Here is a 16346-nt window from a genome sequence, read left to right on the forward strand (position 1 = left end):
ACTGCAAGTACTGGAATGATCAGAGTGTGGTCATTAATTAGGTAATTAATTCATGCCCTGGAGAGAGACCATTAATTCAGCAACTCCTCCAGGACAGACTGCCTTCAGTAAAGCTGACAGAGGTGTGGGCATTTGTAGCAGTAGGTAAGATGCTGCTTGGGACTTCCACATCCCTTATCAGAGGGCCTGGACTCAAGTCCCTGCTCTGCTTCCAATCTCAGCTCCTGCTAACATGCATACTGGGAGGCAATGAATGATGGGCCAGTCACCTGAAGCCTGTCACCCAAATGGATAATCTAGTTTGAGTTCTACACTCCTGGCTTCAACCTAACCCAACCTTGGCTGTTGTAGGCATTTGAGGTGTGGGTCAGTGGATGAAAGATCTCTCTCTCTCGCCATATAGTTTTCCTTCTCTACCACTCAAATAAAAGGGAAATAAGTTTTAAAAAATTTATAAAATCTGGGGACTGGCGCCGTGGCTCACTTGGTTGATCCTCTGCCTGCAGCGCTGGCATCCCATATAGGCACCAGGTTCTAGTCCCGGTTGCTCCTCTTCCAGTCCAGCTCTCTGCTGTGGCCCAGGAGGGCAGTGGAGGATGGCCCAAGTGCTTGGGCCCTGTACCCACATGGGAGACCAGGAAGAAGCACCTGGCTCCTGGCTTCAGATCAGTGCAGTGCCGGCCCTGGCGGCCATTTGGGGAGTGAACCAACGGAAGGAAGGCCTTTCTCTCTGTCTCTCTCACTGTCTATGACTCTACCTGTCAAATTAAAAAAAAAAAAAAAAAAAAAAAAAAGAAATGGTCTGTGGTTTCATTTTAAAAAAATTATAAAATCTGATTGACAGCAAGAAATGGAAAAGCAAGTATTCCCTGTTCAGGTACGAGTCGCTCAAGCCCTAGAGCTCAGTCCTGGGTGATGCCCACCATACACATTGGGCTTTCCTGGGGCTTTCCACCAGAGGTCTCAAGTCTCAATACAAAGAACAAGTGGGCCTAAAATCTTTGTACTGTGTGTACTAGGTACTATAAGAGCTGTCCAAACACTGGTAAATGAAATTAGACAACCATAGTTATCTGGAGTTGAAGACAACAGATTAAGAATGAGAAAAATCCTGCCAGCAGAAAAAAGTGTGAAAAGATTGGTGAGATGTCTGGGCAGTGAGGAGCAGGGAGACACAGGAAGCAACCCAGTGTGAAAGAGTGTGTGTGTACACACCCAGGATGGAAAAAGACCCTGAAACATCAGAACACGAGCAACCAAGAAGGAAAGAGCAGACAGTAACAGCTGAAGAGGCCAGATCTGGGTCGGAAGGCTTAACATTGAAATCTTCTTCATATTTCAGAATGAGAGAGGCAAGAAGACAACCTTAACTATAAAACTAGTATGAATAGTTTCAAACAAGAAAAAACAAGAAAACAAATAACTCATGGCAGGTGGGCATCAGTAAGATGGGCCCAGGAAAACAGAGGGAAGACTCACATAAAAGGGAACTTCAAAAAGATCATGGAAGAAAGGAATTAGAAGATAAGTTTATTTTGGTACAAAAAAAAAAAAAATTCTGAAATTCATTCATGTGGGGTGCTTAAAATAAAAACTCATGGAAAATGTGTATTACAAAAAATTATGTGTGGATTTCAAAATTTGTGAACCAAAATTATCTTTAAACTTTTCATGAACTGTTCGAAGTACCTCTGTCTCTGAGGAGGTTGGGTGTAGATAAGAACTAATGGGCAGGCCCAGAACACTGCAATTCTAAAAATGCTCCTAAAGAAAGGCATCATTATCTCCATGCCTCTATGGATATTAACATTTGGGATTGACAGTGTGTCAGAGTTACAAGGAGAAGGCCACCCAAGGAGAAAGGATCACTGTGTTAATACGCTCTTCTGGAACAAGAAAGGATATGCCTAACTTCCATTTTTAAAAAACAGTTACAGTAAATTCCTCCATTAATTTTGAACTTCTCCTTCATCTGAGGAACTCCAGGTCAACACAGCTTTGCACTGTTTAATGGAAAGATGTACAGTAATATATTACACATAGAACTGTTTAAATATTAAAATGGAGCTTCCATCCTTAAAATCATGCCATAGTGATTCAAATGCTCACTTATCACTCTTCTGTAATTTAGAGAGAACTGATCAGGAAACTGCTCACAAGCTAGATTGAGGTACTACTTAATTATGTTTTGGAACACTGGCTCTCGTGATCTTTGGAATTTAAATGGTCAAAACTCCACCTCAGAAGAGAGTAAAACTAAAAAGAAACAATTATTTAAAAAAAAAAAGAAAGAAAGAAAGAAAGCAACCAAATTTATAGCTTACCATTTTTTTGACTTCAGCCGGGGAGGAGGGTTTCTGGGAATGAGAAACAGTGCTCTCATTGGATGCATGTCACAGAGAGCTGGGGAGAGGAGACGGTTGTGTCAGTATGGCACTTCTTATTTTACTTATTTTTGATTTCTAGGGCTCACTTACAAATAACATCAAATGCTGTGTCCCACTGCATTGTCCAATTCATTCAGAAGCAATCTAGACATCTAGTTATGAACTCTAGGGTAAACCTTGACTGTCTCATTTAAAAACAAAATACAAGGAGGACAAGAGCAACAAGAAGAATATACCATTTCAAACAGAAATTGGAAAGTCTTCATAAATTAAAGATAAACATTAATTCAAAGTCTTAAAGGAGTTAGGTTTTTAAACCATCTGTAAGATTACAATGAAAGTTATGGTATTTTCATAGAGTTGTAGGGATTAAGTTCACATGGCTTGTGAGCAACTTCACATAATGCCTGGAACAGAGTAAGCATCATGATGTCCTCCAGAAATGTTCACCGGTCATTATCTAACTGCTGGTACTGTGGAAGAGCAAACACGTGAGAGGTGGAGTTGCTTACTTCTGTGCGAATAATGCTTGCACTACTACTATGACTAGCTCCAGTACACACATGCCAGGCATACACACACACACTGATGTCACCAGAGGCCATATACATGTCCATGTGTTTATTTACCTGCAGGACATGCAGGCAACACTATCCAAATTGTGAAAGAAAACTGACAATGGGGCACCAATACTTCCCTTCTCCATTCCTTAGCAGGACACAAGAGAACATACGCATATGATGTTTGAGGCAAATACCCATTTCCTTGTAGCAAACTAACTGTCAGCTATCAATCAATATTTTTCATTCATTCAACAAATATTTATTTAGCAGTAACCAGGACTACAGTGATGTGTTCTTCCTGTGTACCTTTTTCGGGGAAACTAGCAGAAAATGCTGACTTTTCTTGGCTCTCTACAGGGCCACACTGTCCCTGATCAAAACGCAACTGTATGAAGTTCTCACTGATTTAACCCAAACAAGACGCAAACACTGTCACAACATTTCAGAGGTAATACCAAAAAAATTTATGCCTCCATTTGTAAAGTCAAAACTTAAGTGATACTAAAATTTCATACATTAGGACCAATTTCAATATTAAGTCTAAAATGTAAAAAGAACAATTATTGCTTATTATCTGATGTGAGCATATTTTCAAGACACATATGTGAATCCAACTGAAGAGAAAATATATAGCCTATAGACCTCCAAGGGGTCTCCAAAAGGAAGTATGCTTGCCAAGAATCCCTCTTACATCTACGACATCACTGTATTTATAGTTCCTGCATCTAACGGCCCCACCAGGACTGTCTTTATCCACGGAGTTGTTCTTTTGAAGCCTTGGGACTGGTTTAAGTTACATTTAACAAGTGGGCTAAAAAGGAAAGTTACTTACGGGGAGCACCTTCTGCCATCTCAATGGCCGTAATGCCACAAGACCAAAGGTCACTCTGCAAAAATAAAACAGGACGTTACTGATACCTGTGAAGCCACCAACCTACACAGCTGGCCTTTTACACAAATATAGAAGATTTCTTTGGCAAATAAGCTGAAAAGAAAGTGCATTGGGAAACTGAAAGCACAAACACATTCTCAGGATACCTTACAAGTAAGTGATTGATAAAACAAAGAAAAACTGGTTTATTAATGACAACCTCTCATTTCTAGAGATAAGCTAAAGATGGCCCACATAAAGGTCCCGCTCTAACTAACCAGGGAAATGTATGCTGTTCGGTACGTTTGTTCATTTCTATACAAGCAACGGTTTAGATTCCTGGCCCACATTATATTTATCTTTACATTAATACCTCAAATTTAATTAAGCAGAAAGCATTCTTTATAAAACGTCCAAAACAGAGTTTGTAAAATCCACCATGGATCACTAATTTAAACCACGCTGCCAAGCAACTGTACTCCACCCTTAAACTAAACTGTGAGTTGTTTTCCCTAAGTTAACCCTCAAACTTGAATTGATTTCCCCATTCAAATGTAAGTTCCATGAGGGTAGGCACTTTTGTCTATTCATACTTTCACTTATATGCTATCCTAACCAAGGAATTACCTAAAATTGCTCAGTGTAAGGATTTGCTTAAAAAAAAAAAAAAAACAAAAAACAAAACTGTGACCTAAGTTGGAAAATAAAAATGCATCTTCATGGAGTTCTCTCTACCACAGGAGTACAAATGGGTTGGGCTCCAGCTTAACACAGTGGCAGCGGCAGGATAAGCCTTGCTGCACAGCCCTGGTGTGAGGCAACCCCAAGCACACCCATCTCCCAGGAGCTGATCTTGCTAAGGTTCTCCTTGATCCTAAATGAGCCTTTCCAGTTGGCAGGAAACACAGATCTAGAGGGCAGAACATTTTACAACTGGCCCAGCCTCTTCAGCAAGTCCCTTCTGTGGGGAAAAAGGGAAACGAAGGGGAGGCAGGGATGGGGATATTCAGTACAGAAAGAAACAACGGGCTAGGGGTTTGGCACAGTGGTTGGGCTGCGCTCAGCAAGCAAGCCTGTACCCCATACATCAGACTCCCACGTCCCAGCTCCACTTCTGATCCAGCTTCCTGATAACACAAACCCTGAGGAGCAGCAGGTGATGGCTTGGCAGACCCAGAATGAATTCCAGGCTCCTGACCTCGCCAACTACCACCAGCTCTTTTGGACATAAGGGAAGTAAATCAGCAGATAAGGATCTCTTTCTCTGCCTTTCAACTAAATAAACAGAATAAATTGTTTTGTTTTGTTTTGTTTTTTTAAAGAGACAGCACTGCACTATGGCATAGCAGATAAAGCTGCCACCAGAAGTGCCAGCATCCCACGTCGGAGTTGGTTCAAGTCCTGGCTGCTCCTCTTCTGAACCAACTTTCTGCTTATGGCCTGGGAAAGTAGTGGAAGATGGCCCAGGTAATTGAGCCCCTGTACCAGCAAGGAGACCCAGAGGAGGCTTCTGGCTCCTGGCTTCAGATTAGCCCAGCTCCAGCTGTTGTGGCCATTTGGGGAATGAACCAGTGGATAGAAGACTTCTCTCTCTTTCTCTGCCTCTCTGAAACTCTGCCTTTCAAATAAATAAATAAATCTTGAGAGGGAGAGGGAGAGGGAGAGGGAGAGGGAGAGGGAGAGGGAGAGGGAGAGGGAGAGGGAGAGGGAGAGGGAGAGGGGGAGAGGGGGGGGAGAGGGGGGGGGGAGAGAGAGAGAGAGAGAGAGAGAGAGAGAGAGAGAGAGAGATCAAACAACCAAATTCACTATGTTTTCTCATATTAGATACCAGTTTGGACAAACCACCTAGCTGAAGCTAACGGATGTTATAATAGTATTTCATTTTCCTTTTTTAATCTTTTTTTTTTTTTTTAACAGGCAAAGTGGACAGTGAGAGAGAGACAGACAAAGGTCTTCCTTTGCCGCTGGTTCACCCTCCAATGGCCGCCGCAGCCGGCGTGCTGTGGCCGGCGCACCGCGCTAATCCGAAGGCAGGAGCCAGGTGCTTCTCCTGGTCTCCCATGGGGTGCAGGGCCCAAGCACTTGGGCCATCCTCCACTGCACTCCCGGGCCACAGCAGAGAGCTGGCCTGGAAGAGGGGCAACCGGGACTAGAACCCGGTGTGCCGGCGCCGCAAGGTGGAGGATTAGCCTATTGAGCCGCGGCGCCGGCCCATTTTCCTTTTTTAAAAAAGATTGATTTATTTATTTAAAAAGCAGAGTTACAGAGAGAGAGAGAGAGAGAGAGAGAGAGAGATCGAGCATCAGCTGGTTCAGTTCCCAAATGGCCACAACAACCAGGGCTAGGCCAGGCTGAAGCTAGGAGCCTCTTCCAGGTCTCCCATGTGGGTGCAGGGCCCAGGGTCTTGGGCCTTCTTCTGCTGCTCTCCCAGGTGCATTATCAGTGAGACGGATGTTAAGAGGAGCAGCCGGGACTGGAACCAGCATGCATATGGAATGCAAGCACTGCAGGGTGAGGCTCAACCCTCTCTGTCACAGCAACGGCCCCGGAAGTAATTTATTTTCTTAGTTACAATAACATTTTACATATGTCAGAAAGTGTTTTCAAATTTTACAGATTGCAATGGCATATTAAAGAGTGGAAAGTCTATAATGTATCTTAAAGTACTTTAGCACATAAAAAAATTCTTCTGCACCACACAGGCTTAAACTAAGCCTTATTAGCTATGTATCTGTAATAAACATTGAAATCACTGAAGACACAGACTGAATTGTGAATATCATTAACAGATACATTAACCGCTCTGGCTTATTCACTTAAAGCAAGGGATGCTGTCAGTTGGTTGTTTTTCCTAAGTTTTTGTGAACTTGGCCAGTCTGAGTCTGAATATCAAACTCAGACTTGGATCAAAACAGTGCATTATGATACACGTCCCTAGAGGTCACTCTAGTAATTTAAAAATATTTGCATACCAAATCAGAGTTGTAAATTCTCTAGCAAGAGCGCTCCAAACCTTCACAGATGAAGCTATTGCTATACTTGTAAACAATATTTTTAGAAGGCTGAACATTTGATTCTACTGTGCTTTTCACATGAGAAAGGACAGCAGGGTCAAGCACTGGACACAGCAGTGAAAATCTAAGGTTTTATTTGAGTTGCTGCATTCCATACTGGAGAGTGAGGTTAAAGTCCCCACTCCAACTCTGACTATAGCTTCCTACTAATGTGCACCCTGGGAGGCAACAGGTGATGGCTCAAGTAGTACTTGCTACTCACATGGGAGATTATGGAGTTTGGCCTGGGCCAGCCCAGCCTGTTACGGACATCTGGGGAGTAAATCAGCAGATGGAAGGCCTCTGTCTCCATTTCTATTTCTCTCTCTTTCTCTCTCCCTCCCTCCATCAAATAAAACGAAGGGGTTCATAAATTCTTAAAAGAAATAAAAGGATAGCAAATGGGCAGAAATAATGTAATTTACTCACAATATAAAATTCGGTCCACAACACTGTGTACCAACTGAGGAAAGCACAGGCAGTATAAGCACCCACCCTGTAACTGGGTGCCCGTGTCTTCCTCACTGAAAACACAGGCAGGGATACGGGCTGTACAGTTTGTGAGCATAGTTCCCACTCCTCAGGACCATCAGCAACCCAGCAAAGGCCCAGCAAGAAGGTGCCTCTTACCCTGTAGTCGTAGGTGGCATCTGGGTTCTCATCACAGGCGATGACCTCAGGAGCCATCCAATAGGGGGTGCCAATGAAGGTATTCCTCCGCCCCACCGTCCTGTCCAGCTGAGCACTCACACCAAAATCAACTGCAAGAATAGAAAAGAAGGAAGACTGAAACACGAACAGACAAGGAGTAGATACACAACTAAGCGTTAGGAGGAGGCATCCTCATAGAAAACGGAAACGCCAGAGCTTCAGGAACGTGCGCTCTTCAAGGCACGGCACACGCCCAGAGCAAAGGTCCTCTATCACACTGGGAGCGCCTGGACGCCTGGACGCCTGGACCAGATGGCCTACCGGGCTTCCTGGACAGTGGAAAGCAGGAAAGCAGCGGACCTTTTCAACGAATAACTGTTCCCTGCTTTCAGAGAACACTGCTGTCACAAACAAGATCAAGCTCCAGAAGGCCCCAAGTTCAGGAGCACGGACGGAGAGCCCCTCGCTTAGCCTCTCAAGCAGCACTGACAGTCATACAAAGATAAGCCTGCAGAGGCTTACTTCCGCTCAGTACTGCATTAAATAACAGAAGCAAGACTACAAGGACCGAAACAGCTTCGAGTCACTGGTGCTTCTACCGATTGTCCAGAGCAGCTTCTACGTCCCACCCAATGTCATGATGGCAGTGGTCTAGAGGGAAGTTCCAGGATGGGAGGGAGGGTTGGCAGGAAGCCACTGGCCTCTCACAGAACAGCTGACCATCAGTACCTGCCAACATCATCACTATACAAACGTATACTGTCAATCCATGCAAAAGAATGCAAAGGGGGATGGGTTCATGCCACGGGCCTACAAAGTACTGAGATGAGTCACAGGAGACAAAGATTCAACTTTTATATACATGCAAGAAACACCCTGGCCAGGGGCAGGCTCACTCACTGAACGCCGCTCCTGAGACACAGACACATGGGCCACAGCCAGCTGCATGGCAACACATTACTAAGTGGCTGCTGGAGGACTATCACCGGCGGGGCACCCGGAGCCAGTGCTTCCTAGCTCAGCTCTGCGGGAAGTTGCCAATGGAGCAAACTGTCCTTTTACAAATGAGGAGTAAACATAGGCACTAGGCAAGAAAGCAACGCTGAAGGTTTTCTTTCTACACCTTTCTGAAAGAAAGGTGGACTAGATCGTGGTAAACATGAAGAATTTCTGTGTGTGTATGATGCCTCAGTAGAAGAAAAATGAATGTTAATTCTGTTAGCCCACTATGTCTCACTGTCCTATATACAGGACACCTAAAAAACACTTAAATTGAGCAACAATGTATCACTTATGGTATCACTAAAATAAATATTATGGTTTTAGAGCTCTAGTCTTTTGAGAAAAGAGATGAATGATGAGAGCATTTTAAGTTTATTGTGAAAATGGCAAAACTTTACTACAAAAATTATTTTCACCAAATACTCAACTGAAAAAAGATTATACACATAAACTGATATGCAAGACATAAGTATTTTCTAGAACTAGGTTGTCACCTTATTTCTAGGAATGCACTGTTATTTCACACTATCAATGTTCTAAAATAGCTGTCCTATAAATAGGACACTGGGACGATGTCCACGGCACAGTGGTGTATAGTGCACTGCCCTGCTGCCTGACAGGCCAACGTGTGGCTACTGTTGTCAAGTTGTGACCTGGGTGGTTGGGAGCAAGGAGTTCTATGAATGTTTGAGGTAGCAGAGAATCCACAATCACATGCTTTCCTGCACCCAACAATCTATTCACTGGTTATGAGATGCTGGTACACTTTGGAAATATTAAGATTCCATGCTACAGGCACCATAAGGGAAAACAGATTAAACAAGTACCCTCTGAAACCCACAACACTGATGAAAAAACAAGCAATCTGAAATCATATGATCACAGACTCAGTATTAAAAAAGAAATCTTCTTTGTAAAATGGCTAGTTTAAAAAGGTATCATAGGGGGGCCGGCGCTGTGGCACAGCGGATAAAGCTACCGCCTGCAGTGCCAGCATCTGATATGGGCGCCGGTTTGAGACCCAGATGCTCCACTTCTGATCCAGCCCCCTGCTGTGGCCTGGGAAAGCAGCAGAAGATAGCCCAAGCCCTTGGGCCCCTGCACCCACATGGGAGACCCGGAAGAAGCTCCTGGCTTCAGATCAGCACAGCTCCAGCCATTGCAGCCAACTGGAGAGTGAATCAGCAGAGGGAAGCGCACGCTCTCTCTCTCTCTCTCTCTCTCTCACACACACACACACACTCTCTCTCTCTCTCTCTCTCTCTGTAACTCTGATTTTCAAATAAATAAATCTAAAAAAAAGTATCATCGTTCAACCATTTGGCAAAATTCAATGATGGGGAAAAAAAATAAAGTACAGAGCTCATGTGCATCAACCAAAGGTATCTGGCACATTGGTCAAGACAGTAAGCCCAAGTGCCCGTATCCCCTATCAGAGTCTCCTGTTCTGAGTCCCAGCTCTGCTTATGACAGAGTTCCTTGCTAACGCACACCCTGGGAGGCAGCGGGCGATGGTTCAAGTCCCTGGGTCTCCGCCACCCACATGGAAGATTCGGATTAAGTCATCAGCACCCAGGCTGGCTACTGCAGAAATTCGGGAAGTAGGCCGGCGCCGCGGCTCACTAGGCTAATCCTCCGCCTTGTGGCGCCGGCACACCAGGTTCTAGTCCCGGTCGGGGCGCCGGATTCTGTCCCGGTTGCCCCTCTTCCAGGCCAGCTCTCTGCTGTGGCCCGGGAGTGCAGTGGAGGATGGCCCAAGTGCTTGGGCCCTGCACCCCATGGGAGACCAGGAGAAGCACCTGGCTCCTGGCTCCTGCCATCAGATCAGCGCGGTGCGCCGGCCGCAGCGCGCCGGCCATTGGAGGGTGAACCAACGGCAAAGGAAGACCTTTCTCTCTCTCTCTCTCTCACTGTCCACTCTGCCTGTCAAAAAATAAATAAATAAATAAATTCGGGAAGTAAACCAGTGGGTGGGAGATCTCTTTCTGCCTTTCAAACAATTTACAGTGAACAAAATCACAGTCTTTGTATCCCCAGAATTTATATTTTGCTAAAGAAGACAGAAATATAGGCAAACAAATAATCATGCAATCACAAAATGTCTATAATACTACAAAAGAAAAAAGCAACATGGCCAAATACAGATTTGGGGCCAGAAAATGCTCCTGAAGTCAAGGGGGAACCTGCAACTTCCCAAGTGAAATCAAGTGTTTCCAATGGAGGAATAGTATGTGCAAAGGCCCCAAGGCAAATTCCTAGGTATTAAAGGAAACAAAGACAGGGACTAAGGAAAAACAGAGAAGTGAAGAGGGTCACAAAATGAGACAGCAGCAGGCACCAGATTACATATTATTTGTATGGGGCATCACAAAACTTACATTAAGACATGTGGATTTTACCCAGAGTAAAATAGGAGGTCACGAAGGGTCTTTTAACAAGAAAGTGACATGGTTTGATTTAAAGATTGGTCTGGCTGCTGCGCAGAGAACAGAGCAGAGAGGAGAAGCATGGGAAAAAGGAGGTTGGAGCCAAGCTGAGGAATAAGCCCAGTTCCCACATGCATCAACAGAACAGAAAGAAAAATCACGGGCAATAGGCTGAACCTTGAGCTAAATGTCAAACAGGGCAGGGGGTGCTGCCGGCTTGTACAGGGACAAGGATGCGGTTAGGCTGCAACATCCATCACGTACCGAGTTTCACCTCAGCGTTCTCGGTCAGCAGAACATTCTGGCCCTTGATGTCCCGGTGAATCACATGATGAATATGAAGGTGTGCCAGTCCCTGAACAGGAAAGACAGAGCTCAATTTTAGTTCTTCGTAAATGGCCAGGACCACACCTTTTATAATGAAGTGCACACAAGGTCCCAAAATTGTCACCAACTCATACGCAGAACCCCAAATTTCCTCCTATTAAGTTTCCAAGAAGACATCTCCAGCCCTACTACACATACACAAAGACGCTCCCGGCCAGCCCACCCCTCGCCATTCCCACGGGATGACAGGTTCTCAGCGTGAGGAACGTCACCACTTCCTAGCTGTGCCTTCAAAGTCATGCTTTAGATCACCATCTGCAGTTTCCCTGCTATAATTTGTGCTATTTATGTGCAGGGCAGTCCCTTTCCCATGCTAAACATCTAGCTTCCAGTGGGTGGCCCGTGGGTATATCTGAGTCAGACACATCCCAGAGGAAAGGTGAAGGCTACAGAGGGGTTTAAATCTGGCCCTCACACTCCAGCTCATCTTCCCACTGCTCAGTGACAGACTGCTAAGTGCAGATCAGTCCCACCTCCAACCTAAACACACAAAGTTTCTGCTATCCAGAGATTTGTGCCCTGATAAAATATATCTCTTTCCCTAAGGAAACAAACTCTCCTGGGTGTACAGCACTTTTTGATGACCTTGAAGCTGGAATGAAGCCCAAGAGCATGTCCCTTATGAGCCATAAAAGAAGAACAAAAACACACGCTGCATCCAAATATGGTCTGAAAGACAGCGCTGCATCACCCTCAAAACTCATTTCCTTGCTCTGTCCTCAGAGAAGCCAAATCTATAGCTTGCCTCAACACACAACCCATTTACCCTAAAATGTCTCAAATTCACATAGGGCAGCTTAGAAGAAAGGATTTATTCAATTCCCCCGCTTAACTGTTTTGTGAGGCTTTACTGGCATCATTGCTTTGTAGGGTACGAGTTAAATACAAGTAACCTAGAGCACTAATTTTTCATTCACTTACTAGTCTGCCTGTGCGACAACAGAGCCTGCATGATAGCACTGTTCATTCTGACAACACAGTGTGTGCACAGAGTATTGACCATCTATGGTTGCTTAGTGCTCTAGTTAGGAAGAAAGTCCTCTTCAGCACAGTACAACACAGAACAGTACAACAGTACAACACAACACAGTACAACACAAAATAGCAAAAGGTAAGACAAAAACACTACTTCCCTAATCTCTTTGATAATTCATACTTCTATTCCTTCAGTTCACTTTTGTTCTCTAACTTGTACACATATCCCTCTCACACTTTATTTAGCAAAACAACTAAGCACCCACATCTTCTCAAATAGGTGTGGTCTCCATGTCATCTTGTTCATTACCAGCAATAAATGTATATGAAATAATACCTATTTCCCTGCCCCTACTGCTAAAGATCACTTCTGTGTCGAAAACTGCTGAAAATGTTTCTAGCAAGTTTGCAATGATGTCGAGCTATGATAAATTTTAATAATAAATGCATTTTTTCTTCATGAAGTACAGGGGGGTGGAGGGAAGAGAGAGAGAGAGAGCTCTCTACCTCAATGTCCTGCTTTACGTTTAACAAAACCCACTCTTGGAAACCCCTGCCACAAATATACACTGGCATATGATGCTCTAACTCTCCCTGATGCGTTTACTTGATTTTAATCAATGTGAGCTTCTGCTGCATGAAAAACTCCATTCTAGAGGAAATGTGGGTGAAGGAAGCCCTGGTTTCAGAGGCCCACTGAGGTGGCAAAGATCCGCTGCGTCTCGGAAAGATGTGCATTCACCACCACGCTGAGGGTGACAAGAAGCCTCAGGCAACAGAGGCCTCACACTGCCTGCGGAGTGCTGCTGAGCTCAGCGGCGGCACAACGGCTAAGCATACACATTACACGTAAAGGCAAGTAAGGCTTTGTCTGGATATATTAAAAACATGTAAACTGGCTTTGTCACTTTTGAGCGCTGAAACACATTTTACACCTAGGACATTATGCTAAAAGCTAGTCCCTGCTTGAGAAACCCTACACTAGAAAGGGAGTTAAATACAAGACATGTCTAAGTATGTGTGTTTATAACACAATATTGACAACAATTAATAGTTATGAAAACTAGCTATATGCCCACAGATAACATTAAATGAGCCGTGTACAATAAACTTATTTAATTCTAACTATGGTAATTTTATAGGTTTGGTATCTAAATTGTACAGATGAGGAAAACAGGAGCTGGAAGATGAATAACCCAGGATGTGCAGTAGCTAAGTAACAGAGGCAGGGTGCACATCCAAGACTGAAGAACTCTTGTGCCAAACGTCCTAACTCTGGCTCCACCCTGCCTGCCATGCTGAGTTTTAGTTATTAACACAATAAACACGTCTGCCCAGTTACTGAACTATTTTATAGCACTACGGGACCATACACTTAGTTTTCCACCTACAGGCTATGCTTCTTGTAACAACCACAAAAGACTTATAGTTTAATAATGTTACATGGGATTATAAAAAAACAGTAGTTCTCCCACCACCAGACTTCTTGAAGGAACAGCTTCCTTTCAAGGCATCTAAACAAAATGAAACGAAACGTTCCTCTAGGAATTTTAGGTGGCAGTTAACCTGCAGTCTTCTATGAACCTTAAACATCAAAAGTACACTAATTTACTGATGAATAAAAAATGAAATAACTACTTATCAGCTATTTTACTTAGTAGAAGACTGCTAAGACTGGGATTTCAGTTATTTTTAGCTTATTTTAAAAATAAGATTTCCTTATTTTTAAAATGTGGCAAGCAACTGAGCTAGTTTAAGAATATAATTTAGGGGTGAATAGAAAAACTGTGGAGTTGAATGAAGGAAACAGATCCACTGTCGCTCCCCCTCTTCGTGGAGGAACGACACAGGACCCTGCGCTGTTCTTTTGTCTGCTCGGCCCTCCCCGGGTTTGCTGCTGGTTCTTCCCGGGTTGGCTACTGTCCCTTCCACCTCCGTGGAAGGGCGGTTCCCCCTGGCCGCTTTCCCCACTTCCGCAGGGGAGCAGCACACCGCCGGCCGGCTCTCTCGGGGGCTGCACAGGTGTTCCCCTTAGGTGTTCCCCTTAGATGTTCCTGGTGCATGCCGTCTCTCTCCTCCTTTATAGTCCTCCTCCGCCAATCCCAACTCGGCTGCCCACACGCCGAGTACGCTGCTCTCCTCCAATCAGGAGCAAGTCCTACAGTTTATTGGCTGAACTGGAGGCAGCTGTGTAGAAGCTGTTTTCTTCTCTCCCAGTGCCATATTGTGGGAGAGCAGATGCATAGAATAAGTCTTAATTCCAGTAACTTAGTCTAGTCCGAATTGCTCCCCACAATCCACCTGGTGACTCACATGTACCTTTCAAATGAAACCCCAAAAGCCCTCTGCCTGCATTGTTGGGACTGCTTCACTACTGAAACAAATCATTTAAAAGCTGCTCAAACAGCAGCTCAGGAACTTACTCTAAGATCATCAGCCAGCTTTCCAATTGATTGTAAATAACAATAAACATTGAATTTTTCTTCATAAATATTGCAACAGGTTTTGAGAGCAAATGTCCAAATCCCAGAGATGGCTTTGAAAACCAGCTTCCAGCACCATTAATACTGATTTATAAGCTTATGCACCGGATTCTTATAAAAACAATAGTTCAAGATTGTTCCTCTCATCTCTACTCTGGTTCCTTCCTAATGCCAAAGGAAAGAAAAGCTGCCACTAGCTACGTCCTCAAAGGCTAGTTCTCTCTTGGTATTCACAAAGGGTTGGTTCCAGGACACTACGAGAATATCAGAATCTACAGATGCTTAAGTCTCTTCTATAAAATAGTCTGATCCTTGCGCAGTGCCTACACATATCCTCCTATACTTTAAATCATCTCTAGATTGCTTCTACTACTTAATGCCATGTAAATACTACAAATAGAGGTGTTCTACTCTATTGTTATGGGAATAATGACAAGAAAAAGTTAGTACATGTTCAGGACAGGTGCAATTTTTAAAAAATATTTTCAGTTCACGGAGGGCCAGCTGTAGCGTAAGTCTACCTTCTTCAGATACTTAGCAAAGTCAAAACACGATGTAGTTGAAACTACCGAAGCTAGTTAGCTACACAGAGCCTTTGATTGTCAAAAACAGAATAATCTGCAAGAGTGTCCCTAGTGCAAAGGATTTCCTGAGTCTGGGAGAATGAGATGGACACCCAGGAGCAGCACTGGGACCCTGCGGCGCACATGTTGCACTCTCCTTACCCTCAGGATCTCTCTGGAGATGTACGCGATCCAGTCTTCTTTGAGCGTGTTCCCTTTGGTGTTCTTCACGAGGTCTGTGATGGACCCAGCCCCACAGAACTCCATAACAAGCTAAGGAGCAGACAAGACACACTGTGACTATCATGTCCCAGACTCCAGTGCACTCTGAGAAAAGTCAGGAAACCCCGTGGAGCCCCCGACCCCTTTCCTGCAGACCTGCGAGTGAGATCACTCTGGAGGAGGCATCCAAGTGCTGAGAGCTCATTTCGCTGCCCAGCGCCCCCTCTGTGTGTTCTGCTCTGGGCCCTGAAAGTGCCTGGCATTCTGCAAAGAGCCAGTACAGCAGCGCTCAAGGGCCCTTCTCTCCCCAACACACGCAAGCATGGCGGAACAGTTCTGTTCTTCACCATGGCACAACTGTAACTGAGTCAAACACTCCTAACGTTTGCTCTCATTCTGCCTCAAACGTCCTGTTTTTCGTAACTTAGGATTCTCAAACTATTTATATTAACTAAATTGAGCAGTATATTAACTGGTAATACAAAAGAGAAATGCTATTTTAAGCGGTTATATATGTTTTTAAATGTTTGATAACAACTATATTTTTAAATCCCTAGAAAATGTCCTGAGTTGAACTATCCTAAAATTTTAACCACACCTAGATTTGGGCAATGGAAATGACAGTAATTTTTCTCCTTCTGCTTTTTAAATTTTATAAGAAATTACATTTTATAGAACGGCCTTTTAAAAAAATTAGATGAAGTACTAACCTCTTTTCCTGCTTTATAAGTGGAATGGCTTTAACATAACTAATGTGATAACC

At 44.1% G+C, this 16346-nt stretch overlaps 1 protein-coding gene across 50 annotated transcripts in view; it reads right to left on the reverse strand.

The window, feature by feature from the left end:
• MAP4K4 (mitogen-activated protein kinase kinase kinase kinase 4) overlaps positions 1-16346 on the reverse strand; it is a 185394-nt gene that overhangs the window by 50297 nt on the left and 118751 nt on the right. For all 50 annotated transcript variants that reach the window (XM_089327465.1, XM_051835407.3, XM_051835298.3 and 47 more), the window contains 5 exons: positions 15524-15634; positions 11218-11308; positions 7505-7635; positions 3783-3837; positions 2325-2403 (listed from right to left, as the gene is read on the reverse strand). In XM_089327465.1, coding sequence (XP_089183591.1) covers positions 2325-2403; positions 3783-3837; positions 7505-7635; positions 11218-11308; positions 15524-15634 — 467 coding nt within the window. The remainder of the gene's footprint in view (positions 1-2324; positions 2404-3782; positions 3838-7504; positions 7636-11217; positions 11309-15523; positions 15635-16346) is intronic.

The sequence above is a fragment of the Oryctolagus cuniculus genome, chromosome 2, assembly GCF_051225735.1.
Source record: "Oryctolagus cuniculus isolate XC-2025 breed Fujian yellow rabbit chromosome 2, ASM5122573v1, whole genome shotgun sequence".
Classification (NCBI taxonomy): Eukaryota; Metazoa; Chordata; class Mammalia; order Lagomorpha; family Leporidae; genus Oryctolagus; species Oryctolagus cuniculus.